General features: G+C 50.2%; 2 protein-coding genes across 8 annotated transcripts; one reads left to right on the forward strand and one right to left on the reverse strand.

The window, feature by feature from the left end:
* LOC120389419 (sodium-dependent phosphate transport protein 3-like) lies at positions 1-12,081 on the reverse strand. 7 transcript variants are annotated; one of them, XM_039512018.1, is made up of 13 exons: positions 12,053-12,081; positions 11,311-11,352; positions 8,860-9,017; positions 7,601-7,806; positions 7,030-7,263; positions 6,672-6,759; positions 6,155-6,241; positions 5,124-5,242; positions 3,816-3,977; positions 3,312-3,444; positions 3,076-3,223; positions 2,548-2,638; positions 1-1,982 (listed from the first exon to the last, which is right to left on the reverse strand). In XM_039512018.1, the coding sequence occupies exons 2-13, from the start codon at positions 11,346-11,348 to the stop codon at positions 1,851-1,853; spliced, it is 1,596 nt and encodes a 531-aa protein (XP_039367952.1). In that variant the 5' UTR covers positions 11,349-11,352; positions 12,053-12,081; the 3' UTR covers positions 1-1,850. The 7 variants fall into 7 exon arrangements, with proteins under 7 accessions (XP_039367952.1, XP_039367953.1, XP_039367954.1 ...); XM_039512019.1 differs by lacking the exon at positions 12,053-12,081 and having other exon boundaries at positions 8,860-8,965; positions 10,920-11,435; XM_039512020.1 differs by lacking the exon at positions 12,053-12,081 and having other exon boundaries at positions 10,920-11,435.
* PPT1 (palmitoyl-protein thioesterase 1) lies at positions 12,081-26,100 on the forward strand. The gene is made up of 9 exons (XM_039512028.1): positions 12,081-12,192; positions 18,420-18,529; positions 19,953-20,080; positions 20,546-20,616; positions 21,823-21,925; positions 22,031-22,121; positions 22,857-22,955; positions 23,867-23,938; positions 25,459-26,100. Exons 1-9 carry the CDS (start codon positions 12,081-12,083, stop codon positions 25,579-25,581), a joined length of 909 nt encoding a protein of 302 aa, XP_039367962.1. The 3' UTR covers positions 25,582-26,100.
* Positions 26,101-26,642: the final 542 nt, after the last annotated feature.

A 26,642-nucleotide genomic window follows, 5' to 3' on the forward strand; every position in this document is an offset into this window, starting at 1 on the left:
TTTCTGGTGTAAATAAAATCTGAACTTTATTTCCAGGGCTCACGTCCGAACTACAGAAACGAGAAGTCGGAATTCCAAGCCAGAGGGCTAAACATACATTTGGCTGGAACTCCAGCAAAGGGATGGTAAAACTAGAAGAAACCTCCAGGCTCCCTCATGCCCTGAGCAGTCTAGCAACCTACTCAAACGCCTCTATGGAAGGGGACAAGTGAAGCCTTTAAATCCTCTTCTGGGTTTTATTTTTTTGAAATCGACGTTCCCTGCTTGGTTTCAAAAACCAAAACCAGCTCTTTTGAAAAGGGAAATTCCGACAATCACCCCAGCTCCAATCTAATTATAACTTCCCGATGAATCTTAAACTGCAGCTTTTGCTACAAGCCGTCACTCAACTGTGCTGGGCTAAGTAAGTCTAGAAAAAGCAGAGATTTAGCTTCAAACCGGGTCTGAAGGCCGTGTATGAGGCGGTGTTCTCAGAGTGAGGCACGGGGAAACGAGATACTCGTTTTCTGCAGCGATCAGCTAACTGAGCTAGGCCTGACCTCTTAACACAGACTGTCACGTATTCTCCCTTCTAGGGGCAGGGTTATCAACATTTCCGCCTCCCCGCTTCACCCCCCTTATTCACTGCAAAGTGCAGGCGGCTAATCCAGGAGTGCTTCATTTAGCAGAAGACAGCGTAAGAGTCCCCTGGACAAGACTCACCACTGCAGAGCACCCCTCCTGAGGGAGTGGGGCATCACTTTGCCTTGATTTCCCCACAAGGTCTTTGGCCTTCTGTTGTAGATGTGACCCGGCCTTACTGCCAAGCCCCTTTGGCTTCATCCAAAAACAGCAGCAAAAGAATCTTTGGCTTTTTATAGGTGGGGTCCCAGCAGGAACAGCCAGTCCAGCCCCAGCTCCTGGTCTACCTTCCAGCCAAGGGCCTCTGGCAGGCCCCCGTCAGTCCCAGACCTCAGCTGCTAGGCTTTCCTCCTTTTAAGTCCCTCCCACACCTGGAACTGAAGAGGGCTGACTTGCCCCCCACCCCTGAGCCCTTAAAGGGGCATTCCCCCTGCTACAACCCCTTGTAGCTGTTACAGATAGGCTGGGCAAGCCCAGTGGTATAATCACTGAACAAGGACCTAGCAGCTGTTATTGCCATAGTGCTTAATGTCCTTAGCCAGGGCCTGCTAGATTGCACAGGACCATCCAATTTGTGGTCAAATACATGAATGCTCCTCGACTCCACCTCTTCCGCTGGATGGCCCATTATGGCTAGTCACACTCTAAAATACCTCACTTCTGTACATTCCCTATTAACCTGTCCAGAGCCGGAAGCCAGAGCCTTCACCCTCCCCCAGACTGGAACTCAGGCACCCATATATACCAATTACAGTGAGTACAATCATCGTGCCTAATGATACCCAGCACTTTTCATCAACTGATCTCAAAGCACTCTACAGAGGAGGGTAGTGTCATTAGCCCCATTTTACAGATGGGGGAAACTGAGGCACAGAGAGGGACAGTAACTTCCCCAAGGTCACTCAGCAGGCCAGAGGCAGAGCTGGGAACAGAACCCAGGTCTGAGCTGCAAGCCACTGATTTATCCACTAGGACACACTACCTCCCAAATCTATTGTGCACACACATGCATTCCAATGGTGCTTTGGGTCAAGCGAAGGCTGAGGAAGGACGTGAGAAAAGGGCACAGATTCAAGAGTTGGGTGGGCAGGTTGGGAAAAGAAATGGCTCCTGTTATTCGGGTGTCCAGTGCTGGAACGAGAAGCGGGATTACTTGACTAATCTATGTTCAGTAGGGTGTTTTCCACCTCCTGCCTTGGTTACATATTCTTCTCCCGGCAGCATGCATTTCATTGGAGAGCAGTGTCCTCTCTAGCCCAGTCCTGGATAGTTCCACTGCCAAAGCTTACATAGAACAGCAGGCCAAAGAGATTGAGGGCCGCTGACACGAAGAAGACATTCCTCCAGCCAGTCAGGAGGTCCTGGGGGGGTACCAAACAAGGGGTAATTAGTATCTCCATTCCCTCTTATGGCACAGGAGAACACTTGAGGCTTTCACTCAGCTAAAGACTTGCTGTACCAGTTCCCTGTCTAGCTGTAGATCTAACTCCTCAGATTCTGCTTGGGAATTCCTTGCTTGCTACGCTGAATTCAAGCAGCTCTGTCATCACTGGTATCAAGCTGTCCCTATTGTCCCATTCTCCAGCAGTCTCCCGCCCCCTGCCATCTGTAAGTAGATCCAGGTTGGAAGCCCATGTTGGGAGGAGTCCTTACTTCTTGGATCATAAGAGCTTCTTCTCCATGACTTAGATACTTGTTGGACACATTTGGCAATGTGGATGCTGCCTAACACACGTGAGTTGTTAGTCCCCACCTGAAGCCAGTCTCCTGGGGTTTCGAGAGCTTAGCCAGGGCTATGTTTTGATTCAGTGCACAGAAACCATTCTTGGGCCAATCTGCTCTATTCAATGCCACTTTCTTTTCTGAATATTTGTGTGTTAGGAGAAAGAGCCTCCAATACGGCCATCCAGAGAAGCCCTGATTTACCTGGCTGGTGAGGAATCCAACTGCGGTGGGAGCAATTATTCCTGAGACTGTTCCAAAGGTGTTTGTGACTCCCAGCAGAAACCCAGCGTATCTGGGGAGAAGGGAAGGGAAAATCTCCTGAGCAAAGCAAAGAGGGACTTGCAAGAAGAGAGAAAATTAGGTTTCAATTCCCTCTCCCCCAACCTCCTTGAGAGCTTCAAAGAGAGCAGGTGCCACCGGAATAAACTTGTTATACACGTAACGGAGTCCACCAGCTAGCAGTGGCTTCTCAGCTTGGTCACTGCCTGCCCTCTTGACAGACAGTAAGAGCCTTTACCCACTGCTATAATTGGCTCTGAGCCTGCTCTTCTGTGCCTTGGTTTTGCCCGTCTGGCTTCGGATGCCACCAGCTGCAGAAGATCCAGGAGAGAAGAAGCAAAAGGCAGCTGAAGTAGTTGAGGGCTGGGGTGATGGACATGATATGGCCCAACATGCTGGGCCCTGGAGCCAATCGGAGCAGGAGATAGGAGGAAGGTCTGGTGGTCTCACCTGGGAGCAATGTCGATCTGGTTAATGTTGAAGCCAGCCCCGCACATGCTGATTACAGTCACGGACAACGTCAGAAAGACCACGGCTGCTGTGTAATCGCAGCCGACGTAGGACACGGCCACCAGGGAGACAGCTGGGAGCAGCATCCCTAGGGAGAGAAGGGGACGTGGGTTACGTGGCTGACCGGGCGAAGGTTTGTTGAAAGAACCTGGAGGCAGGAAGCACCTGTCCCTTACCCAGCACCGAGAAGAGCTTCCGAACCGCTGCTGTGCTGAACATGTGCTTGGACAGGAGGAAGTCTGCCAGCAGCCCCGACACGATGGTACCCAGCCAGTTCCCCATGTAAGGAAGTGCAGAGAGAAGCCCATTCTGTAGGGAGAAGGGTAAGAGACTCACCATTCTGCACAGAGCAGCGAGAGGGACCCCACCAACACCAGATCTGGCTGGATGTGCTCAGAGGGGCTGGAAATGTCAGGATCGTGGGGACTGCCAGACTGGATTGGACCTGAGGTTCATCTAGCCCCGTATCCTGTCTCTGATGGCAGCTAGCACCAACCAGCTGCTTTGGAGGAAGGTGAAAGGAACCTCCCCACCCCTAGTAGTCGGAAACTGGCCTAAGCCCTGAAGCCTGAGGTTTAAGAGGCCTTCTGGAATTGGTTAGCATTAACTTTTATCCTGTGGATAACAGGGAGACAGACCGGCCCCGGCGGTGAGCGATGGGGCACCACGGCAGAGCTCACCTCTCTGATGTCAAAGTGGAGCACCTCGTTCATGTACGTTGGCATTGACGTCAGCAGCATGTAGAACAGCCAGTCATTGCAGAAATAGGCGACTGCGATGGCCCAAAGAGGCAGCGATTTCATCATGGCCAGGAGTGGAAGGGAGCGTCCGTGAGAGCTGCCCTTGAATAAACGCACCAGTTAGTGCCCCTTTTGCGGGCTCCTTTTCCTCCTGGCTCTGTCAATGTCCCTTAGGCACGTGGTCTATTCTCTCCCTGGCCTCGCCACCCCCTCCCAGAGTTTTAGCTGCCTGCTCTGCGTTGACTCCTGGATCCCCCTGTAACTCCTCAACTCTCCCAGTTGGGCAGTCTCATATCTGACATTTCCCAGACCTGCCACAGACACCTCAAGTCCAAGAGGCCTCAGCACCGTGCTCACGTAAGAACGCTGGGCTCCAGGTGCAGTCGGTGGAGTTGTACAGGCTAATGTCAGGGCTGAATTTTGCTCAATATATCAAAACTTCTCATCCTTCCCCTGAGACCCATTCCCCTCCCGTGACAGTCCGTGATCCAGCTCATCCTGCGGCTCCCTTGACCCTCTCTGCCCTCTTCTCCCCTCACATCCAGCTCCCTGACAAATCCTGGTGCCTTTTCCTCAAGGACGCAACCTTCCCTTTTCATCCCTGCAGCTGACACTCTAGCCGTGTCTTGGGCATCTCTCAGCTCACCTGTGCAGCCTCCCCTTCCAGGGCGCACTCCGGCACTCAGTCCAAAACACCACGGCTTAGGGAACCTTCCTCCTACAGTTCTTACCATCACCCTCCTCCTCAGACCCCTCTGCCTCAAATTCAAGCTCCTTGCCCTTACCTCAGACTTCCCGCACAACCCAGCCCCGGCCTACATCTCCCATTGCCTCTGACTCCTCCCACTGCTCCCTCTGTTTCTCCCAAGCTCCATCTCCTCCCACATGGCTTCCAGTCTCCCATCACATGGAGCTGCCTCCCCCAGTTCATATGCCAAGAGACCTCCTTTGGCTTTGAAAAACTCCTCCTTAAAATACACGTTTCATGAACCACAGGCAGGCCAATCTCCTCCCTTGCCCTGACTTTGCCCCTTCCCATTGATCTCTTCTCTGATGTATCCTCTATACCTGTGTCTGAACTAATCTGTAAGCTCCGTGGCGCAGGGCCCTCTTCTGCCACAGACATTTGCACTGCTCTGTAAATAACACACCCAGCGGAACCCTGAAGATGGGCCCATTGTCCCAAGCTCTGTTCAAAGGTGGGAATACAGGGAAAACTAGGTCAGAGTTAAAAGGCTTTCAAAGAACCTGGTTGGCCAGTGATGACACAATGTACTCCTTCTCGCCAGCACTAATACGAGGGTGACGTGCAGGATCTTCATAGACGAGAAGGAACCAGAACACACACCAAACGCAGCCAATGCCACCTATGGAGAAGGGGAACAGTTCAATGGCTCCTGTCTCAGATCTTATGGCAGCACAGGCAGGTAGATACCAACAGAGATGGGCAGGCAAGACACTGCAGCTCTGTGACAGACTCAGGTGTGAGGGTCTTGAAGGGAGGGGCAGGTTTGTTCTGCTGACTCATGCTGGCAGACAGACCAGGTGGGGCCCCTTTAGTGCCAATCCACGGTATACAAGGGTTTGTTCCCCGCCTCTTGGGGGAAGGAGGAATTAGGCAGTTGAGGCAGGAGTTTTTGCCTTAATACCAAACAGCTCAGGCTGTGGTTCATGTCTGGCTTTCCTTAGTGTGAAAATGAAGGAAGTGCCAGACAGGGTGTGAATTTGGGGCACTGCCCCTCTAGATGTGTGTGCTGTGTTGAGGGGGGAGTGGGAAATCTGCCCAGTCACAGACCCCTCAATATGACAGTGATGGTGCATTGCAAACACCATAGACAGAGAGCAGAGACCACTGAGGTGGTGGAACACTCCTTCCTGTTCAAGGCAGCTTGAGGGGCTCTGCTGACTAACACATTTTTGTACCTTATTGATGCCTCTACTCTTAGAGTTTAAAATGAAAGGTGCCAGCCCGACAGCCCTGAGAGCTCTCATCCACCGAGTAGACACAACTCGGGCAGCAGCAACACGAGCCTCCTCCACACTGCCCAGCCAACAGACCTCCATCATGAGCTGAAGGAGAAAGAGGGAAGTCCAGCCCTTCTGGCTGGAGGTGCCGATCGTGATGGTGGTCTCTCTGAAGGGGGACATTTCTATATTAGGAACTGGATTGAGAGCCCCGACTCCTCGCATCGAGGCAATGAGAAAACCTTCGTATGCTTCGCTCTTGTGTGGCTTAACTTGCCAATGAATCTGCTACAATGGAAACCACAGCTACTCACCGAAGATGAAGTAGATGTAAGGCCACCCCAGGTACTGGCAGATGATCCCAGCCACAGGGAAGGTGATGAAGGTCCCAAAAGTGCATCCTTAGGAGCAGATGAAGAGGAGTTCAGAGCGAGGGGGTGATACAGTGGTGGCCACAGAAGATGACCTGGGCTTCCCAGTGCTCACCCCACACCATCCTATAGTAACTCTTCCTGCCCTATCAAGCCAGAACTGAGAAGACAGGGTGGAGGAGAAGGAAGAGGGGATAAAGGAGGAGGAGAGTGGAATATTGTGTAGGAAAGGGAGAAATAGCAGTAGAGAGGGATGTGCAGCCAACGTTTCTTCATGAAGGACCTTTGGTCTAGAACCTCCAGGTTTCTCCAACTCGTAAGTGAAGCCGCTTGTCTGGAGTGTGGCGGAAGAAAAGCCGGCACCAGGAGAGCTCTGCTTTACACAGGAGGGCGGGGGGGGGGGGGGGCTGGGGCTACAGGGAAAGTTGGTTTGGCAGCAAAGAGCGTCACTATCCCTTACCAGCTTCAGCGAGGTTCATGAGCCTGCTGCGTTCCAAGGGGGGAGCCCATTTTGCCCAGAGCGTGTATTGGGCTGGAAATATCACCCCCTGCCAAGGAAAACACAGGCGTGCGTGAGCACAGAGGGGAGTGGGAGCGATACCTGGGGAAAGCATTAGCAGACCTCATGATCTTTCACTGCTATGACCCTTGCTCCACCATTTCCCCCTACTTTGGTTTGTCATCATCCCTTGCTTGTAAGCTCTTTGGGGCGGAGTCCTGACTTGTTAACTTCTTCTGCAATGCCACGCACCCAGAGGGTGCTGCACACATAAACCCAAAGCCGCTGAGAGTCACGAGCTCGAAAGGGAAGGCCCTACCTCTGCCATGCCCAGCAGTGCCTGCAGCCCAATGAGGTATGCTGCTCCCAGGCTCGCTGCCAGCGGCGCGAGAAGGGTGAGGGCCGAGGTTGAGAGCAGCCCGCAGCCCAACACTAGCTTCCCTCCGAACATTCCCGACCAGTATCCGCCGAGGGGCTGGGTGAAGAGGTAGCCATAGAAGAAGGCACTGAGGATGACGCCCTGGGTCTTAGCGCTCCAGTCGTACACGGGAGCCTGGAGGAGACAGAACGTGCTTGCGTCAAAAGGGGGAGACAAAACCGAGGCGTGTCCCTTGAGGGGGACACTGCAGCAGCTTTAAAACCCAGCCCAAGGGAGAACTATTCTCACAGGCCTGGACTCCTCCAGGAAGGGGTAAGTGGCTTGTATGCACAGACCTGTCACCAGGCAGGTGACCAGCGCTCTCCTAATTACACTGGCGCCTTCGTTTAAGCACGTGTGCAGTGGATACAGCCCCAAAGCTCCTCATTGCTGCCGAGTTGGTCCCTAGTGCAAAGCCAAGGGGTAGAGCCAAGTTGCTGGTGAAAGGATCTGGCCCTGCCTTTACACTTACATCTTGGGCAAATTCTCGGTGGGAGCCGTTGGGCTGAGCGTGGGAGCGATTGGGACACACGTCCGTGGAGATGTTGGGCAGCCGGCCCGGGTTGGTGCCGTTCGTCATGGCTACGATGGCGATACTGAGATTGACCCGGAGCGAATACACCAGGAAGAGGGAGAAGTGCAGGACGAGAGCCAGGCTGTAGCGAGCTGAGCAGAGGCCTGGGGTGGAGAACAACCACAACAAGCCAGAGACGGTCAGGTGGGCTGCAGACTAACCCTGGAGGTGCCCCCTCACCCCTGGCTGTGAGGGATCTCCAGGCAGAGGCGCTGGAACAGTTTTTGGAGTGGGGGTGCTGAGCCGCACCCCTCTTACGCCTGTCCGCGCCCTCACCGCCCCCTAGAGCTGGGGCCGGGAGCAGGGCTGTGGCTCTGGGAGGCGGGGACATGGACAGGGTAAGGAGGTGAAGACTGGGGCCACAGCTAAGGGCAGGTGCGGAGCCCCGGGTGTGGGGCCAGCAGCCGGGACCCTGGGACTGGTGGCCAAGCGGGACCCCAGGCCAGCAGCAGAGCAAAACCTGGGCACCCCTACTTCCCGCGCCAATGTCTCCAGGTAGCACCAACAGTCTTATTTCAACCACAAACCATTCTCCTCAGCGTCTTACACCTTGGACAGAACCGTCCAGATGCCACTGCCCACACAGCTTTACCCCAGGGCATCTCTGTCCAGACCAAACCTCCTGAAAGCTCACTTTGCCGTCACCCAGCATCATTACACACACATCCCCCACCCAGGGAGCTGGGAGAGAATTTCCCCTTTGCTGTCTCCAGAGCAGGCCGGCCAGGTCAGGGCCAGGACTCTTGTTGAAGTAGAGAATTACTTCAGGGTCAGTGCTGAGAACTGGTCCAAGTCCCAGCCATCCTCTTTTCCGTTTGGCACTGATCTGGCAGCCCTACTTTATCTACCCAGCTCCTGAAGAAACCCAAGAGCAGCTCAGGAGGGAGCACACACATTCCTGAGCACAGAGGGGACCGTGTCCTTTCAGGAGAGGGTCCCTCCCACACTAATAATCCTCTTTACCAGCACTAATTAATCCTCACAAGCCCCTTGGGAGCTTTACCATCCCCATTATACAGGGGGGAAACTGAGGCACAGAGAGGGGGAAGTGACTTGCCCAAGAGTCAGAGCCAGAATTAGAACTCGGAAGTTCCTGGGTCCCAGTCCCATGTTCAGAGCACTACATCACACCTCTCGTTACCCTCGAGTAGATTTACCTTTCCCAAGTGACAACTGCTGGTTGAGCAGAGGGGCAGCATCTTCCTGATCTGACTCTGGGCAGTCCTCTGCCTCGGCGTTCTCAGCCCTTTGCTGCATTCTCTCCTGTAAGCAAAGCTGACACCTAGTCCTCCTCTCGGGAGCGTCTCCACAACTTCTGGAACATGAAGAGTCTTAGACATTAGTGAACCAAAGGCACGGAGACCATCTCCTCTCTACAAACCGCCTGTAGTTCTTCCTACAATGCAATAAGCCCCATCGTGGGACCGCTGCAGGATTGTGGAATATGAATACTACCCATCTAGTGCAAATGGGACACATTTTAAGAACAATGTTATTTACAATGATATAAAAACTTCTAGGCCCAGTCTTCCGTGGTCCTTCCTATTTTTGCCTTTGATTGTCACAGCTGCCCAGTGGGATAGAGAGCCCTATTTTCAACATGGCTGGATGCTATTCCTTACTGCAGATATGCCTCACTGCTCAGAGAATAGCCTCCCCCTGCACCCACAATCTACCCTCACTCTGGAAAATGCTTGTTCCAGAGGGCAGCTGCCAAGCCAAAACATTCTTTGACATATAGAGATAGAATCATAGAATAGCAGGGTTGGAAGGGACCTCAGGAGGTATCTAGTCCAACCCCCTGCTCAAAGCAGGATCAATCCCCCAGACAGATTTTTGTCCCAGATCCCTAAATGGCCCCCTCAAGGATTGAACTCACAACTGTAGGTTTAGCAAGCCAATGCTCAAACCACTGAGCTACAGCTATCCCTCCCCCCAATAAGCAGGGATCCTAGAAATCCATTTGCCACAGAAAAAGACATGGACTATGTGTTTTAACAGAGAATCTTTATCTTTTACATTTTGTGAAAAAATAAAAACATATACAGTGGGAACCCCAATTATCTGGTCTAATTAGGGTGACCAGATAGTGAAAAATCAGGACGGGGGTGGGGGGTTATAGGAGCCTATATAAGAAAAAGCCTCAAATATCGGGACTGTCCCTATAAAATCAGGACATCTGGTCACCCTAGATCTAATTGAGCCTGGGGCCAAATCGGGTAATCAAAAAATTGGAGAATCAGGAGAGTGGGCAGGACTCCGGCTGTCAGCCTTGAGCTGCAAGGCTCAATTTGTCAGCTAAAATATTGTAAATATATCAATAAAACATTGTGTTCAACTGAGACCTATATATATATATATCTCGTGGCTGGAGAAGCTAAAGTTAAGTAGTTCATTTTAATAGCGAAAAAGCACAGATTTTTATGGTTTTTTATCAGAGAATTTTGGTTTTTTTAATCAGGGAAAACTAGGATCCCTGTAGATAAGTAAGATGTGCTAGGAGCGGAGAATTGCAGTGACAAAGAGAACCCTCCCAAACTAAAATTCCACCTATATTCCAACATACAACTACATAACTAGGCAGCTTCCCCCCACCCCAAAGGGAAGCAGATTGGCACTGATTTTCTGAACGAACTGCAACTTCTCTAGCAATCAAATCCAAACAATCAACTCACAGATGAAGCAGAAGCAGAGTCCCCTCCTCTTGTTTTTCAATACAGGGTGTGAGAACTCATTCCGGCAGGGATGCCACGAATTCAGATTGGGAACAAAGAGTGAGTCACGTGAGAGGCAAGCCATGTGACAAAATAAGTTTGGCAAACACCAGCTGTGCTATTTAACTCCTTAGTAGGCCACCGACACCTGGTTTTTAAAAATCATTTTAGATTTAAACTGTTAGTAAATTGGAGATGGATGGCTAAAAACCGTGATGATGAAACAGTGTTTTGCCACCATTAGTTAAGACCCAGAACAGCCCTATGGGGTACCTATTATCCCAGATTTAGTGGAGAAATTAAGTGAGATGCCCAAGGCCACAGAGGGAGGCTGTCTCTGCCTACCATTGTGGTACTTTACAGCTAAATTTGTTAGCCAATCTTGGGTTCTCCTAGAACTCTTCCTGTCTACACACATATAAGTAGCCTTTATGTGTGAAAACAGACTATGTGAAAACGGGACCTTCATTTAAAACTGCATGTATTCAGTCATAGCTACTTACTGTGATGACTAACGGGGACTCTGCTGGCCACATGCTGGTCTCAAGCAACCCCAGGGCTGCTAGTGTATTTGTTCAGATGTAGCTGACTGGAACCCAATCAATCACCCAACTTATGATGCACAAGTTCCCTCTAGCAGATGACTAGCTGCTAGCTTGTTTCTGGCACTGGCAGCCAGGGAGAGGCATTTTTAATAAATGTGTCTAAATCAATGGGGGATTCAGACTCTTACAGAAGGGGAGATAGTGTTGGGGTTGGGCAGGGACATGTGGCCTGGTCTGCATTAGGGCTGGAATTCCAGCAATCCCTCAATGGCTTTTTTACTCATCTGTATGTGCCCTCCCTTGGGCAGGGGCTGAACAGTCTCGGGGGTGTGGGTATGTGTCTATTCACCCTGGTACTGGCCTGCCCCTCTTCTCCTGGTGATACATCACTCTGAAATCCAAAGGCACTTTCCCTTATCTTGCTGTCAAATCACACTAAGGACAGCCCCTGCCCCCATGGTGACTACAGCCCCCTCTCCCCGTGACTCTATCATACCCCATCTCCCCATATTGGAGATATACCTATCTCCTAGAACTGGAAGGGACCTTGAAAGGTCATCAAGTCCAGCCCCCTGCCAGGGCCAAGTACTGATTTTTGCCCCAGATCCCTATGTGGCCCCCTCAAGGACTGAACTCACAACCCTGGGTTTAGCAGGCCAATGCTCAAACCACTGAGCTATCCCCCCTCCCTCCATGGCTCTATTACCCCACTGGCTCCCACTGCTCCTGCAGCCCCCCTCCCCCCATGGCTCTATCATCCTCTGCCCCCCCATGCCCCTGCTGCCCCTCCCCCATGGCTCCATCATCTCCCCTTTCCTCCCATGATTCCCTATGACCTCTGCAGAGCCCCCCCATGGCTCTATTACCCCACTGGCTCCCACTGCCCCTGCAGCCCCCTCCCCCCCATGGCTCTATCACCCCCATTGCCCCTCTATCCCTGCAAACCCTCCCCATGGCCCCATCATCTCCCCTTTCCTCCCATGATCCCCTGTGGCCTCTGCAGCCCCCTCCCCATGGCTCTATCATCTCTCCCTCCCCCAAAGTCCAGGACGCCCCCCCACAACCAGCCTCTTCCCAGCTGCCCCGCCCACCTGCTGCCGGGTCATGTGACAATCCAAGATGGCGACGCTCAGGCTGGTGCCGGTGGCGCTGCTCACCTGCCTGCTGGTCGGCGGGCGCTGCGCGGGGCAGCGCGCGGGCCCGGTGCCCCTGGTCATGTGGCCCGGGATGGGTGAGCGCTGGGGCCGCCGCGAGGCCGGTGCTACCCCCGCCCCCTCCCCCGGTGCAGGGGGGGCGGGTTGGGAAGGGGGCGCTGCAGGGCTGAGGGCGGGTTAGGTCGGTTGCTGCCCCGCCAAGGGCTGCAGGGGTGGGGGGGTCAGGCTGGGGCTCAGCCCCAGGGCTGCAAAGGGAGGGCCTGGGGCCCTTGTCTGACCAGCCTCCCCGCGGTGTTTCCGTGCACTGCGCGCCTCCTGTGCAGGGCAGCCTTTGTGATTCTCCACGGTGCTTTTTTACTTCCCTGCTGCATCTCTCGCTTCCCTAATCCCAGCTGCTGGTTTCCAGACGGTGCCTGTGTGCAGAGCAGGGGTCGGCAACCTGTCAGAAGTGCTGTGCCCAGTCTTCATTTAGTCACTCTGATTTAAGGTTCCGTGTGCCAGTCAGACATTTTAACGTTTTTAGAAGGTCTCTTTCTATAAGTCTATAATATATAACTAAACTATTGTTGTATGTAAAGTAAATAAGGTTTTTAAAATGTTTAAGAAGCTTCATTTAAAATTAAATTAAAATAGAGCCCCCCGGACCGGTGGCCAGGCCCCGGGCAGTGTGAGTGACACTGAAAATCAGCTCGCGTGCCATAGGTTGCATACCCCTGGTGCAGAGCGTGCTTGCCTTGAGAGATCATGGGATCTCCGCTCTTACATGGGGAGGGTGGAAAGCAGGTTATTAGCCAGTGTGCGCACAGGTTCAGACAAGAAGCTGTTCTCTCTGCCCTAGTGACTTCACTTTTGGCCACATTTCAGATTGTCTGGAATAAAAAAAATCCACCCACATTCATCACGTGACTCTCATTTAACTGCCAGGAGGGTGATACCACAGTGCAGGCAACACCCTTTCCTTGGGCTTGGCTACACTTACAAGTTGCAGCGCTGGGAGTTACAGCGCTGCTCATGCAGCTGTGTAAGGGCCAGCGCTGGAGTGTGGCCACACTGACAGCTACCAGCGCTGCAGTGTGGCCACACTTGCAGCACTTTCCAGCGCTGTATTGAGAGGTGCATTGTGGGCAGCTATCCCACAGAACACCTCGTCCCGTTTTGGCGCCGTTTTGGCGCTGAGTATTGTGGGAAGGGGAAGGAAGTGTGCGGGTCATTCCGCTTCCTGTTTGCCAGCGCCCCGTGGTGCATCGCTTCACATCCCAGCATTCATTCCGGCAGCGTTTGGCGCCATTGTGAGTGTCTTTCTGTTACTCTCTGTGAATCGCGATTTCTGTGGCAAATGGAGCCCGATCTGCTGAGGACTCTGCTGATGAGTGTCACCAGCACAACACGTTTGGCAGTCGAGCTATTCCTTCAGCTCCAAAGTGACAGTGAGGAGTCCGATGATATCAATATGGATTTGTCTGCGACACTAGAGTGCTTGCGGCATTCACGGAAATGCTCAGCACAAACAAGCACTGAGTGGTGGGATCACATCGTCATGGAAGTCTGGGATGACGAGCAGTGGCTGCAGAACTTTCGTATGAGAAAAGCCACTTTCATGGGACTGTGTGCTGAGCTCGCCCCACTCTGCGGCGCAAGGACACAAGATTGAGAGCTGCCCTGACGGTGGAAAAGCGGGTGGCTATTGCAATCTGGAAGATGGCAAATCCAGACAGCTACCGGTCGGTCGGGAACCAGTTTGGTGTGGGAAAGTCGACCGTGGGAATCGTTTTGATGCAAGTTTGCAAGGCAATTAATCGCATCCTGCTAAGAAAGACCGTGACTCCGGGGAGCGTGCAGGACATTGTGGATGGCTTTGCACAAATGGGTTTCCCTAACTGTGGAGGCGATAGATGGATATTCCTATTCTGGCCCCCACCTGGCATCACGTTAATCGTAAGGGTATTTCTCTATGGTTCTCCAGGCGCTTGTGGATCACCGGGCGTTTCATTGACATTTACACAGGCTGGCCTGGAAAGGTGCATGATGCACGCATCTAACAGTGGCCTGTTCAGGAAGATGCAGGCAGGGACTTTTTCCCAGACAGGAAGATCACAGTAGGGGATGTGAAATGCCCACTGTGATCCTACTGCCTTGGCTCATGAAACCCTATACAGGGAAGCTTGACAGGAGCAAGGACCGGTTCAACTACAGGCTGAGCCGGTGCAGAATGACTGTGGAGTGTGCTTAAGGCTCGCTGGAGATGTTTGTATGGGAAGCTAGACTTGGGGAAAGCAGCATCGTTATAAGCGCTTGCTGTACCCTCCATAATATTTGTGAAGGGAAGGGTGAAACATTCAGTGAGGCATGGACCACCGAGGTTCAAGTCCTGGAGGCTGAATATGCACAGCCAGAGAGCAGGGCTAATAGAGAGGCCCAGCACAGGGCTTCAAGGATTAGGGATGCCTTGAGGGAAGAATTTGAGGCTGAAAGCCAACAGTAATGTTTGCTGCCTTGCATGGGAGTGAATTGCACTGCTTACACTGTTATTCTATTATCCATAATAATAATATGATTTGCAGTGCCTCTTTCTTTACTGGGCTAAGGTGTCTTTCACTATCTGCTATAATAAAGACTGTTTTCAAAGCCAAGAATTGTTTTATTGAAAAGAAAAAAACTTCCTTGACAGACAGACAGACACACAACATTTCATTAACACAAGAGGGCAAGGGTGTGGGTTGGTGAACTGTACAGTCACAAGTTTGCATATGCCATGTCTGGATTGCTGTTTAATGAATCCTGCACTTCAGGGTGCATATACTGCATGGTGATGGGGTTGAATGCAGAGGGTAAGGGTGGTGGTAGGTATCAGGGCTGGTTGGGCAGGTGTTGGAGGCAGCTGGTGGTGGTAAGAGCCTGGATGCTGGGGAAAGGTGGTTGGAGCTGACATTGGGGCACAAGGCACAAAGGAAGGGCGGGTGGGGAGTAGCACGGTAGTGCTCTGCTTGCATGGCAACGAGTGACTCTATAGACTCCGCTTGGCACTCCAGGATGCTTAGCAGCCGCTCCGTGCTTTTCCTCTTGGCCACTGCATTTCTCTGGTCCTGCTTTCTTTCTCTCGCCACTCCTTCAATTCTTTTCTCTCTGTAGCAGAGTGCTGAAGAACAGTTTTCAGCATGTCCTCTTTGCTCTTTCGGGATTTTTCTCAAATTTTGAAGCCTCTGTGATGTTGAACATCTGGGCAGTCCAGTCAAGGTCACTGTACACACAGAAATGACAACATTTAACACGGGCAGCATTGTATCCACTATCTCCAGACATGAATTGTTACACTGAGGAGTTCTCACTTGCAAGTTCTCACTTGCATTCTTTATCCCAAAAGGAAAACACAACAGAAGCCACGAAATGGTGAGTGAGGAGTGGGGCTTGAGTGAGAGGGGAGCTGGTTGCTTGGGTAATCTGGAGTGCTAGAGGGGTTGAGTGAAGATGCAGATGCAGGGGTGATCTTATCTCCTATCTCTTCACTAAAGAGTCTCCCAACATTTTCACAGGACTTAATCCTGGAAGATGTTTCAGTCACTAGGGAACAGCGGGGGCTTTTTAGAGCAATGTGATTCCGCCCGGGACCCTATGCGCGTGCCTGTGTTCAGAAATGGTCCCCTGGCCGAAGAGTGGCGTCGACGCCACCGTCACTGGGACAAGGGACACAGTGGCTCTGCCTATAAACCTGCGCAGGCATATTGCCCACGCTCTGGATGAAGCTTTGCTGAGATAACTGAAGCAGATTCGTGATAGACCACATCAACGGGCTATTCCACATCTAGACGCTGCCATGCATGCATCCATAACCCCCTTCCTCTCCAGAAACATTTCCACCCAGAAAATAAAAAGCGCTTACGGTACACCGCTCCTCTGCTTGTCCTTCTGCAACTGCTGGCTGCTGCTGCGATTGGGTACTTTCCTCCTGGCTTGAGAAGAGCTCCTGGCTGCATGCCTCCAGGAATCTGCGGTTTCTTCCCCATCCCAGGAGCTTCACTTCTCCCCCGCAGCCTCCTCCTCCTCCTGTCCCCAGCCTGCTCAGAAGTGTCCATCGTTACCCTGGGATTGGCAGTGGGTCACCCCAAGTATGTTGTCCATCTCCAAGTAAAACGGCAGGTCGTGGGGCGGATCCGGATCTGCGATTCTCTCGGGCTTTGTAATAGGCACTCCGCAGCTCTTTAACTTTCACCCTGCATTGTAGTGCGTCCGTTGATGGCCCCTATCCAGCATGTCCCTTGATATCTGCTCAAAGATATCGTAATTCCACGGCCGGAGCGCAGCTGTGCCTGAACAGACGCCTCACCCCAAACACTGATGAGGTCCTGCAATTCACCTGTGCTCCATGCTGGGGCTGGAGGCATGGTTACCTGTAACCTGTAACTGATTAACTGATTGCACTCCACACCTGGCTGCAGCAAACAGGAAGGAGATTTTAAATTTCCCGGGGCATTTAAAGGGCGGGTCACCTGAGGCAAGAGCAGTAGAGTGCAAACTGATGTGCAGAGTGGCTGAACAGGAATTCTGGGATAGCTCCTTATTCCCTGGAGGACAGGTAAAGCGCTGGTGAGTGTCCACACCTGCTGAGCAGCGCTGGTGTCACCAGCGCTGCACTCCTTATACCCCAACCCGGATGGGTTTTCAGCCAGCGCTGCAACCAGGGAGTTGCAGCGCTGGTTGTGCCCTGCAAGTGTGGACGGGGTGTTAATTGCAGCGCTGGAAAGCCTCCACCAGCGCTGCAACTTGTAAGTGTAGCCAAGCCCCTTGTGAAATGAGAGATGGAAGAAAGCGAAGTAGTGCTAGATGTGTGGGAAGTTGGACTGTGAATGAAAGATGAAGGTGCCTTCTAAAGAGTTAAACTACTCTGATGCCCAGCACCCTTTGGGAGAGTTCCCTACTCAGTTATCTTCTATTTTAGGCCCTGTCTCCATTATGAATTACATTTAAACAGGGTTGTGATCCAGTAATGTTGTCATGGGCTTTCTTTTTGCCTGCAGTTTCACAAACCAGTTTTAACATGGTTATGTTTTGTAGCACGGGCGGGATTTTAAATAAACACTTTGATAGCTCATTTACAAATATCATTATCCCCACTTTTCAGACGGCAAAACTGAGGCAGGTCTCTGGTAGAGCTGGGGAATCCAGATTCCCAGTCCAATGTCCTCTCCATTTGATCACGTTGCCTGCATTTTTTCTTATTACCGGAGATAAGCATTGTATAGTTCAGCCTAATAATAGTAATAATGCTTATTGCTTTTACAAACAGTAAGTAATCCTCACAACATCCTTGTCTAGATATTAGCCCTGTTTACAGGGAGACTTGGGCACAGAGAGCCTTGCTCAAGGCCTTAAAGAAAGGTACTGTAAGAGCCTGGACAGAAATTAGGTTTGGAAGGATTAGATTTGTGTTGGTAGACACCTATTTGTATGCACAAAAACTGACGAAAAAATATTTCCATAAATGAGAACTAAAATTTACAGACAAAGTAAGAAAAATGCTGCTTTGGAACTCGTTAGAGATTTAAGAGTATTTACCTGGTATATTTTGACATGCTGACACTTGGTTTTAATGGTTATAAAGCTTTAACTTTGGAATCTCAATGTCTGTCATTAACTGATTGACCTGCTCCAGTTGTCTCCCCCCCCCCCCATAATTTTGCGCAACTGTGAACATTTAAATGGATAAAAATCTAAAAAAGCTTAAAAATAAACAATGACATTGGTCAAAATTATATATAGAAAAATTGAATTCTGCCACACTCAATTCATATGTAGGCGTTCCTAGCTCCCAGGCCTAAGCTTGGACCACTAGACTATGCCTCTGGAAGTGTCTGGGCCAAAGATACCACAAATGAGATATTCCTGTGGGAGCAGGGTTCTGAACCTCTGTAGCATCGTGTATAGACTGTTTTGTATTCAAATGGTGGTTCAGTCAAAATGGAAAGCATTGCAGCAAAGAATTTCCGTAAGGATGGGAATAAGGGAAAGACCTGGAAGGCTGGCGTCCTTGCTGGCTTTAATATTTTGATAGTCTAAATCAATGTCATGAACTTACCAGCAAGAAAGTGAAAGGAGGCCACCATGGGCTGGAACCAGGAAGTGCATTCAAATGGTTCATTAACAGAGGAGGCTTTGTGCAATGAGCGTGAAACTTTGCTGCTTTGACACTTGAAAAAATGCATGCTGCTTTCCCTGGTGAGGCTGGAAGTTTGGTATTCAGCACCTCAGCCATCCAGTGTGTGATGATTTTATGATATTTGATGAAAAAATTCCCTTGTCCTTTTTGCAGGAGACTGCTGCTGTAACCCTGGAAGCTTAGGATACATTAAAAAAATGGTGGAAAACAAAATACCAGGAATTTACGTTCTGTCGCTACAGATTGGAAACAACTTGGTAGAGGTAAAGTCACAGTTATCCTATGTAAAGCTTTTGCTTTCATTGAGTATTACTGGTTAGTGATCACTGTGCACTCTTAAAGGTGCTGTAATTAATTTACAGTCTCTGCTTTTGACGAAGATCCATAAAGACACAGGCAGAGCTTTCACTATTACCTTTTTACTGTATCAAACGTCTTTGTCCTGGAGAAACTGACTCAGTCTAGTTAATCACATGTTGAAGAAAACTAGGGATGAGACAAATGCCTGATTCAAATTGGATTCATACCCAAATCCACTGATTAGTGTTTTGAAATCTTTACAGCGGGGTGGGCAAACTGCGGCCCGTGGGCTGCATCCAGCCCACCAGATGTTTTAATCTGGCTCTTGAGCTCCTGCTGGGAAGCAGGGTTGGGGCCACTCTGTGCAGCTCCCAGAAGCAGCGGCACGTGCCCCCTCCAAATCCTATGCATAGGAGCAGCCAGGGGACTCCACTCCACATGCTGCCCCCGCAGCCATGGTTCCCGGCCAATGGGAGCTGCAGAGGCTGCACCTGTGGACAGGGCAATGTGCAGCAGAGCCGCCTGGCCGTGCCTCTGTGTAAGAGCCAGATGGGGGACATACTGTTGCTTCCAGGAGCAGCCTGCACCAATGAGCCACCCTCTATGCCCCAACCCTGATCCCCCTCCAAACCCCTCAGTCCCAGCCTGGAGCACTCTCCTGCACCCCAAACCCCGCATCCCCAGAGCCTATACCCCCTGCCTCAGACCAGAGCCCCCTCCCACACCTTGAACTCCTCATTTTTGGCCCCACTCCAGAACCCTCATCCCCTCCTGCACCCCAGCCCCACTTTTGTGAGCATTCATGACTTGCCATACAATTTCTCTACCCAGATGTGGCCCTCGGGCCAAAAAGTTTGCCCACCCCTGCTCTACAGCTATTAGCTATGTGATGAGGTCCCATGCTTTTTAAGGGAGATATTCGTCCCTTCTCGTTTGTTAAGCTAAGCGCATGTTTTTATTTAAACTCATTTTTATATTGTATTTTACTAGTGTAACAAAGATATAGCCTGGCTCCTGCACACCTGTATTGGTGACTGTGCTATGTATGGCCAAGAGGCTTACATTACTAGCTAGTGTAGTTCTAGTAATAGCTATCACAATAATGGGTGACATGTCTTGTTCCCTGGATTCATAGAGGGTGAAGGTAAACCTTGGCTTTGTGGAAGTCCAGGGAGGATTCAAACTTTAATAAAGGCAGGGGAAATATGACTGCTTACGGTTGGGCTGGGAGTTCACAAAGGGAGACTCGTAAAATTGTGGCCTACCTAGAACTCATGGAATTTAAGGAGAAATCTTAGTCTCTATGAAGAACAAGAAGATTAAAATTAATATATGAGCCCATTGCAAAGATAATTTGCCCATCTGTTCCTCTGGCTTATTCCCCAGGATACGGAGAACAGCTACTTCATGAATGTGAACAAACAAGTGATGCTGGTTTGTGACAAACTCGCTAAGGACCCTCACTTGCAAGGAGGATACAATTCTATGGGATTCTCCCAGGGAAGCCAGTTCCTGTAAGTTTTCAGTTGGATTTAATTTAATTTATTTATTTTGGGGCAAATGTTTTAGGTTACAGAAGTTCCGGTGGGAATCTCCCTCTCCCCCCAACACCTTCCCATAGGTTCAAAATAAAATGTAAATAAGTATTCTCTGGGCATGAGGATTACATTTATTTTAAAATACTTTATTCTTATGAGTCTAAGAACTGTACAATTATAAACTAACCTTCACAACACCTTTGTAACACAGATAAGATTTCTTCAGATGGGGAAACCGAGGCACAGAGCCGTTAAGGGTAATATTTTCAAAAGCGCGTAAGTCCCATTGATGGGACTTTAGATAACATTTCAAAAGTCCCTAAGTAACTAATTTAAAGCTGGTCGCAGGCAGAGCTTGAATACGGTTATTTAAAGTGCTATATACAAACAGCCTAGCATCTGTATAGGACGGGGGAGCTAAACCCTTTCTCTTTTCCCCAGGAGGGCGGTGGCACAGAGATGTCCTTCTCCTCCAATGTTCAATTTGATTTCCATTGGGGGGCAGCACCAAGGTAACTCCCTCTTTGGTTTCTAGAGTCCTCTGTGTCATCCCTGCTTCCTAAACCTACATGTAGCGAATGGAGGGGGAGCTGCTGGTGGGATAAAACAACCCCCTTCCCCTGCCCCCAAAAGCCCCCTCCAGAAAGCCTCTTTTTGACCTACTTTCATTTGAAATAAAATAACTGGATACTTTTGCCTGTCTCCTGATTGGATTTGATCACTAGGCGAGTGCTTGTTGTGTTCTGGGCTGATCTTGAGTTAGGATTAATGTCTGTCAATGAACCAATTAAAGGGATTCCTAGCTAAGATAGGGACAGACAAATGTCATTCTTCGGGATGCAAACTGGCCACTGCAGGGGTCAGGAATCTTCCCCGTGTATGTGACTATCTAATTAGCCAGGTAGCTCCCTTTTACCTGAGTCAGAAGCATCATCGACTGGCTATTGTTGGAGCAGATACTGGACTGCAGAGAACAATAGCCTGCTCTGGTGTAAGAGCTCCCACAAAACTAAATTTATTTAGATTGGCCAAATCGTGATTGGGTGACAGGGACCTGAAGCTATCAGCGTTTGGCGTATTAATAATTCTCCCTCCGTGGAGTTTATTCAGAGTGGCTCAAGGAGGTAAAATGAGTGATAAGGGGATCAAATTCAAGACAGGAAAATGGCTAAATACCAAGGAAAACTTCTGCCAGTGAGAGCTCCAAGACGGGAGTAATCATAGAATCTCAGGGTTGGAAGGGACCTCAGGAGGTCATCTAGTCCAACCCCCAGACCCCTAAATGGCCCCCTCAAGGATTGAGTTTACAACCCTGGGTTTAGCAGGCCAATGCTCAAACCACTGAGCTATCTGGGAACTGCTGGAAGCCCCATGGTGTGAGTCTCTGTTTAGTGCACTATGCACAATTGTAGAGACTATACTGCCAGGAACAATAGTGCGGCTTCAGATCACTACAGAGCTAGGAGGCCTTTCCATTTATCTGTATGACCATCTTCTCCATAATGATGCCCTCTACTGGTCAGCTAAGGAACATTCTCAGTTCTCTCCATGTAATAGTGCCTTGGGGGCAGGCTGTCTGTAATGGGATTAGAGACAGCTGGATTCCTTGGGGTAATTCCAGTGGCTGTGTCAGGAGGAGGTGGGTCTTCATTCGTGGTTGCAATTCAGTGGCTTTCCGTGCTGACCACTGAATAGAGATGCACATCTTGCTGCCCCAGGTGTGTTTGGCTTTCCACGCTGTCCCGGGGAGAAGTCCCGCATCTGTGACTGGCTCCGAAAGATGCTGGACCTTGGCGTCTACACGAAGGTGGTTCAGGAGCGGTGAGTATGTTCGGCGGGAGACTACGCAGACTGTAAAGGCTGAGGTGAGATGCTCCTTTGGCCTGTGTGTTTCCAGTGTGAGCTTTATTCTCTTGTCTCATCCAGCCTAGTGCAGGCAGAATACTGGCATGACCCTGTGAAGGAGGAAGAGTACCGGCAAAACAGCATCTTCCTGGCTGACATCAATCAGGAGAAGGTACGGGCAGATGCCATGCTTACAGCTCTGAGCCTGGCTTGTGATTTGGAATGGCTGAGATTTTCTTCCCTTCATTGTTTTCATGGCTGGGGTCTTTCAGGTTTAACTCTTCAGTGGTTCTTTCCCTTGTGGAATAGGGATGGCCAAAAGGTAGCACCCTTCGTCCCGGCGTGCCTGGTACAGTTCCCAGTGCTCTTGCAGATATTTTTGCTTGTGGCTCTCTGCACAATAGCTGCTCCACAGCATGGCAGCACAGTGGTGACTGCCGCCTTCTGTCTAATAAGAATCAAGATTTGTATAGCTCTCAATTTTCAAAGCAGATTGAAGTAACCAGTTAATCCCCACAAACTCCCTGTGAGGTGGGGGTGGGTGGGTTCCCCATCTGTGAAATGGGATAAGTGACATCATCATAGGAAGTTGGGGTCAGTGCTGGGATTAGAATGTGGGGGTTCCTGATTCCCAGTCACGCATTCCTAGCGTTGTCTTGTGCATCTGCCCTGACTAGCCCTATACCAAGCTGAGATCATGGACTGCCCTTTCCCTGACGGGGAGGGAGGCAGGCACTGCGGTAGCTGGGTCAGGAGCCTGGCATGCTGAGAGCAACAGCCCAGCTTCAATGTGTAACAAGCGTGTCATGTGTTTGGCAAAGTTTGTGGCTGCCCCCATCTCCGTGAGACTCCAGACTGCCTTATTTCTGACAAGATTCCGTTGTTTTTGTTCTGACATCTTTCCCAGGGCATCAACGAGACCTACAAGAAAAACTTGATGGCTTTGAAAAAATTTGTGATGGTGAAATTTCTCAATGACTCGATGGTAGACCCTCCAGCCTCAGAGGTGAGCAACTCCTCCAGGTCCTTGGGATAAGGCAGTGAGGCGGGAGCTTTCACTTGCTAATGTCTTTGTTGTTGTCTAGTTTTCTGAATGGTGCCCAACTTTGGATACAAATCCAGGATGCAGTAACCAAAACTGGATCCACTAATTTAAGTCCAGCCAGTTTCACAAATAAATTGGGCAAAAGAAAATCAGAAAAGGGAAGGGAAAATGGTCTCGGTGCAGTCAAGATGCTCCAAACCTTGTAGGTCTCTGGCAGACATCCTCAGGGAGAGAAATTCTTCAGACAGGATCCTTGCACCAAAAAGTCCCTGTGATGATCCAGATCTTAGAACCACTGTGTGGAGATCAGACAACCTGACTGGTGATAACGGCCTTGGATAGCTATGGTGGGGGGAGAGTTGCTCAAATACATTGTGGTCTAGATTCAGACTGCCTTGTATCAGATTAATCACAGATGAGGGTTGCAGTGAACCTTGTCCTAGCACCTTTAACTTCACCCTACCATGACTCTGAAAGAATAGTGTTCGTTTAGGGGTCAGACACAAGGTGGTGGTGTTGGAATGTACAGTACCTGATTTATGTTGGCAGTGTAAGTCTAAGGATGAGCATTTCATGCTCTGAAGAGTTGCAGTTATCTATGAGATGCTAGGTGAGGACAGTATTGGCACTCAAACTTTAACTGGTTTTGTAAATCAAGGGTTCTTCAGATGTTAAAGTTTCTGTCCTGCCCTTTGATAGCAGGGCTCTCTGGGGTTTATTCAATCTGAAGAAGTCATTTGTGGATTCAAGTGGGGGCAAGGAGCTCCATCTCTTCCTCAGTCAGAGGAATGGTCTGCCCAGCAATAGGCCTCAGTCGTGAGATGCAGAATACGCTCATTTCTACAACAGCTCTCCTTGTTTTTATTCTATAGTGGTTTGGATATTATAGAAGTGGGCAAGCCAAGGAGACCATCCCCCTGCAGGAGACCTCGCTGTACACAAAGGTAAAGAGCTGGATCTTCTATGGAAGAATCTGCTGTCTCCATATGGTTGCCAATTTTGGTTGGACATATTCCTGGAGGTTTCATCACATGACATCTCATCTTTAATTAAAAATTAATCTTTAATTCCTGGAGACTCCAGGACAATCATGGAGGGCTGGCAACCCTATGTCTCCACTGTAAGTAGCTTAAGCTCTCCCCAGGAATCTTGGCAGGGTTCCACCATCTAGCTTCTCTCTCTCTCATAAAAGAGATTGTATTTTGTATCTGAACTTAGTTCCCATGAAAGGAAAAAGCTGGATCTGCTGATTAACCACAAGATAGAGACACTTTTTTCCCCATTGAACAGATAAGGGAACTGAGGAGCCTCAGTACCTCAGGGTCCCACAGAAATCTGTGTCAGAGCAGGGAATTGAACTCCGGTCTTGAATTATAGGCCAGCACCCTGACCTAGCCTTTCTCCTCCAGTCTCTGCTGGAGAGAACTTAGCTGAAACGTACTTCTCCAGAGCAAAGTTAGGCCTTTGAAACAAGCCAGGCTGCACCAGATGAGGGTTTATTTTTATTTTTTTAAGAGAGTCCCTGGTATTCATTTTCACTTTGTATGGCTTGCACAATTTCTTCAGCCTACACCATCTTAAAACTGCTAGGCTACCAATATGTGCCGTGTGCTTAATGCTGATCTCGTTTACACTGCTCTAAATCAGGAGTAACTTCAATGAAGTTAAAAACCTATCTAAAAGTGGAACACACACTACCAGCCTCATGCACACATTAGCCAGCTGGGTTGCCTCTCCCTTTGGGTGTGAGATCCCTTTTAAGTGAGGGAAAGGAATGAATGCTTCACTGCAGCAACCCATGAACCTGGCCCATAGCCTTCACAACAGGCTGCAGGGAATGTTGTGAGAGCCCTTGATAAAACACAGCACTGCATCCTCAGCCTAGCAGGTAGTTTTGAGGCGGGGAAGACCTGTTTCCTAGGGCCTGTCCTAGGCCAGCTTTCATTGCCCTTATACCGTTCCCTTCTTTTTAAATAAGCTGTTGAAAGCTCATGCTTCTCACATCAGCACATGCACCATTTTCCTAGCAGGGCAGTTGCATTATGCCATGTAATTCCCCCACGCAAAGGAAAGGGCTATTTCCATACAGCCTGAACGCCAAGAGCTGTTGTAACTGACCCATGCCTATTCTCAACAAAACATTGGTCTGTTCTATTGCAGACTATAGTAAAGGGCTCCCCTGCTTGGCAGTGATGATGGGGGGCCAGGGACAGCACTTGAATTCCAGAAAGAGACAAGGAACTCTTGTAAATAATCAATGCCCAGAAGTGAGAAAATAGTAAAGAGTAGATCCTAATGGAAGATACGGTGGGATCCACACTAGTTGTAGACAATGACTAACATGGCTACAACACTGCAAACCACCACCTAAGTCTCCATGAAAGACAATGGGACTAAGGTGCTTTGGAAAGTTATTTAAGCATCTTTGGTAGCCTACTTTCATGCTGGTCGTCTTCTCTTGTAGGATCTGCTGGGGCTGCAGCAGATGGACAAGGCAGGAAAGCTGGTATTCCTGTCTGTGGCAGGAGATCACCTTCGCTTTTCTGAAGAGTGGTTTTATACAAACATCATCCCCTTCCTACACTGAAGTCGATGTGTGTCAGCAGCCTGACAAGAGAAGGCAACTTCCTTCAGACCAAGCTCCTGATCCAAGGCTGAGGAAGTCACCCTGTCAAGTTCTAACTTGGATCCAATTGCTGTAGCTAACTAAGCTGCCGCTTACTGCGTAACAGCACGTCCCCCATGCTGCAGCATGGTATGAGGGCTAACCAAGTATTTAAGGGCATACTAGTCTGCTGGCTGTTGTCAGAGTGCATTAGAAGTGGCACGGATTAAATTTTAGTAGGTTTAAATTTAATATGCTATTATGGTGCAGCACATGGTCCCCACCCAGACTAGGTTTCTGTGTTAGCAAGTTTTGTATGGTTTTCAAAGAAGCTAATGTAACTGCACCAGTCACTTGCTGGAGCATAGTTCGGTGGTTTTCAAACTTCTTTTCTGGTGACCCACTTGAAGAAAATTGTCGATGCCTGTGACCCAACAGAGCTGGGGATGAGGGGGTTGGGATGCAGGAAGGGGCTCAAGGCTAGGGATGGGAGGGGGGCTCTGGGCTGGGACAGGGAGTTGGGAGTGCAGGAGGGGGTCAGGGCTCCGGGTACAGTCTCTGGGGGTGGGGATGAAGGGTTTGGGGGGGGCTCAGGGCTGGGGCAGGAGATTGGGGTGTGGGTTTACCTCCGGCAGCTCCTGGTCAGTGGCACAGCTGGGGTGCAGAGGCAGGCTTCCTGCCTGTCCTGGCACCACGGACCGTGTTGTGCCCTGAAAGCAGCCAGCAGCAGGTCCGGCTCCTAGGTGGAGGCATGTAAGCAGCTCCACAGAGCTCTTGCCTGCAGCCCCAGTTCCCATTGGCCGGGTTCCCAGCCATTAGGAGTTTGGAGCTGGTGCTCAGGGTGGGGGCAGCACACAGAGCCCTGTGGCCCCCCCCTCCCCCCCGCTTAAGAGCTGGACCTGCTTCTGGCTGCTTCCGGGGTGCAGCGTGGTGTCAGACTCAGAACAGGTAGGGACTGCTAATTTTTACTGGCTGGCACCTCAGTACTGGGTCATGACCCAAAGTTTGAAAACCACTGGTATAGTTTAACAGCTGAGCCATTT

Source organism: Mauremys reevesii, linkage group 23 (genome assembly GCF_016161935.1).
Source record: "Mauremys reevesii isolate NIE-2019 linkage group 23, ASM1616193v1, whole genome shotgun sequence".
In the NCBI taxonomy this organism is placed as follows: domain Eukaryota; kingdom Metazoa; phylum Chordata; order Testudines; family Geoemydidae; genus Mauremys; species Mauremys reevesii.

Excerpts from the sequence above, each read along its gene's own strand:
- LOC120389419 (XM_039512018.1), bottom strand. The coding sequence starts at position 11,348 with ATGTATCACCAGGAGAAGAGGGGCAGGCCAGTACCAGG. Across the intron at positions 3,445-3,815 it reads TCCACTTTGACATCAGAGAG|AATGGGCTTCTCTCTGCACT; the intron begins GTGAGCTCTGCC and ends TTCTCCCTACAG. Across the intron at positions 3,224-3,311 it reads GAAGCTCTTCTCGGTGCTGG|GGATGCTGCTCCCAGCTGTC; the intron begins GTAAGGGACAGG and ends TTCTCTCCCTAG.
- PPT1 (XM_039512028.1), top strand. The coding sequence starts at position 12,081 with ATGGCGACGCTCAGGCTGGTGCCGGTGGCGCTGCTCACCTGCCTGCTG. Across the intron at positions 18,530-19,952 it reads TTGGAAACAACTTGGTAGAG|GATACGGAGAACAGCTACTT; the intron begins GTAAAGTCACAG and ends CTTATTCCCCAG. Across the intron at positions 23,939-25,458 it reads AGACCTCGCTGTACACAAAG|GATCTGCTGGGGCTGCAGCA; the intron begins GTAAAGAGCTGG and ends CTTCTCTTGTAG.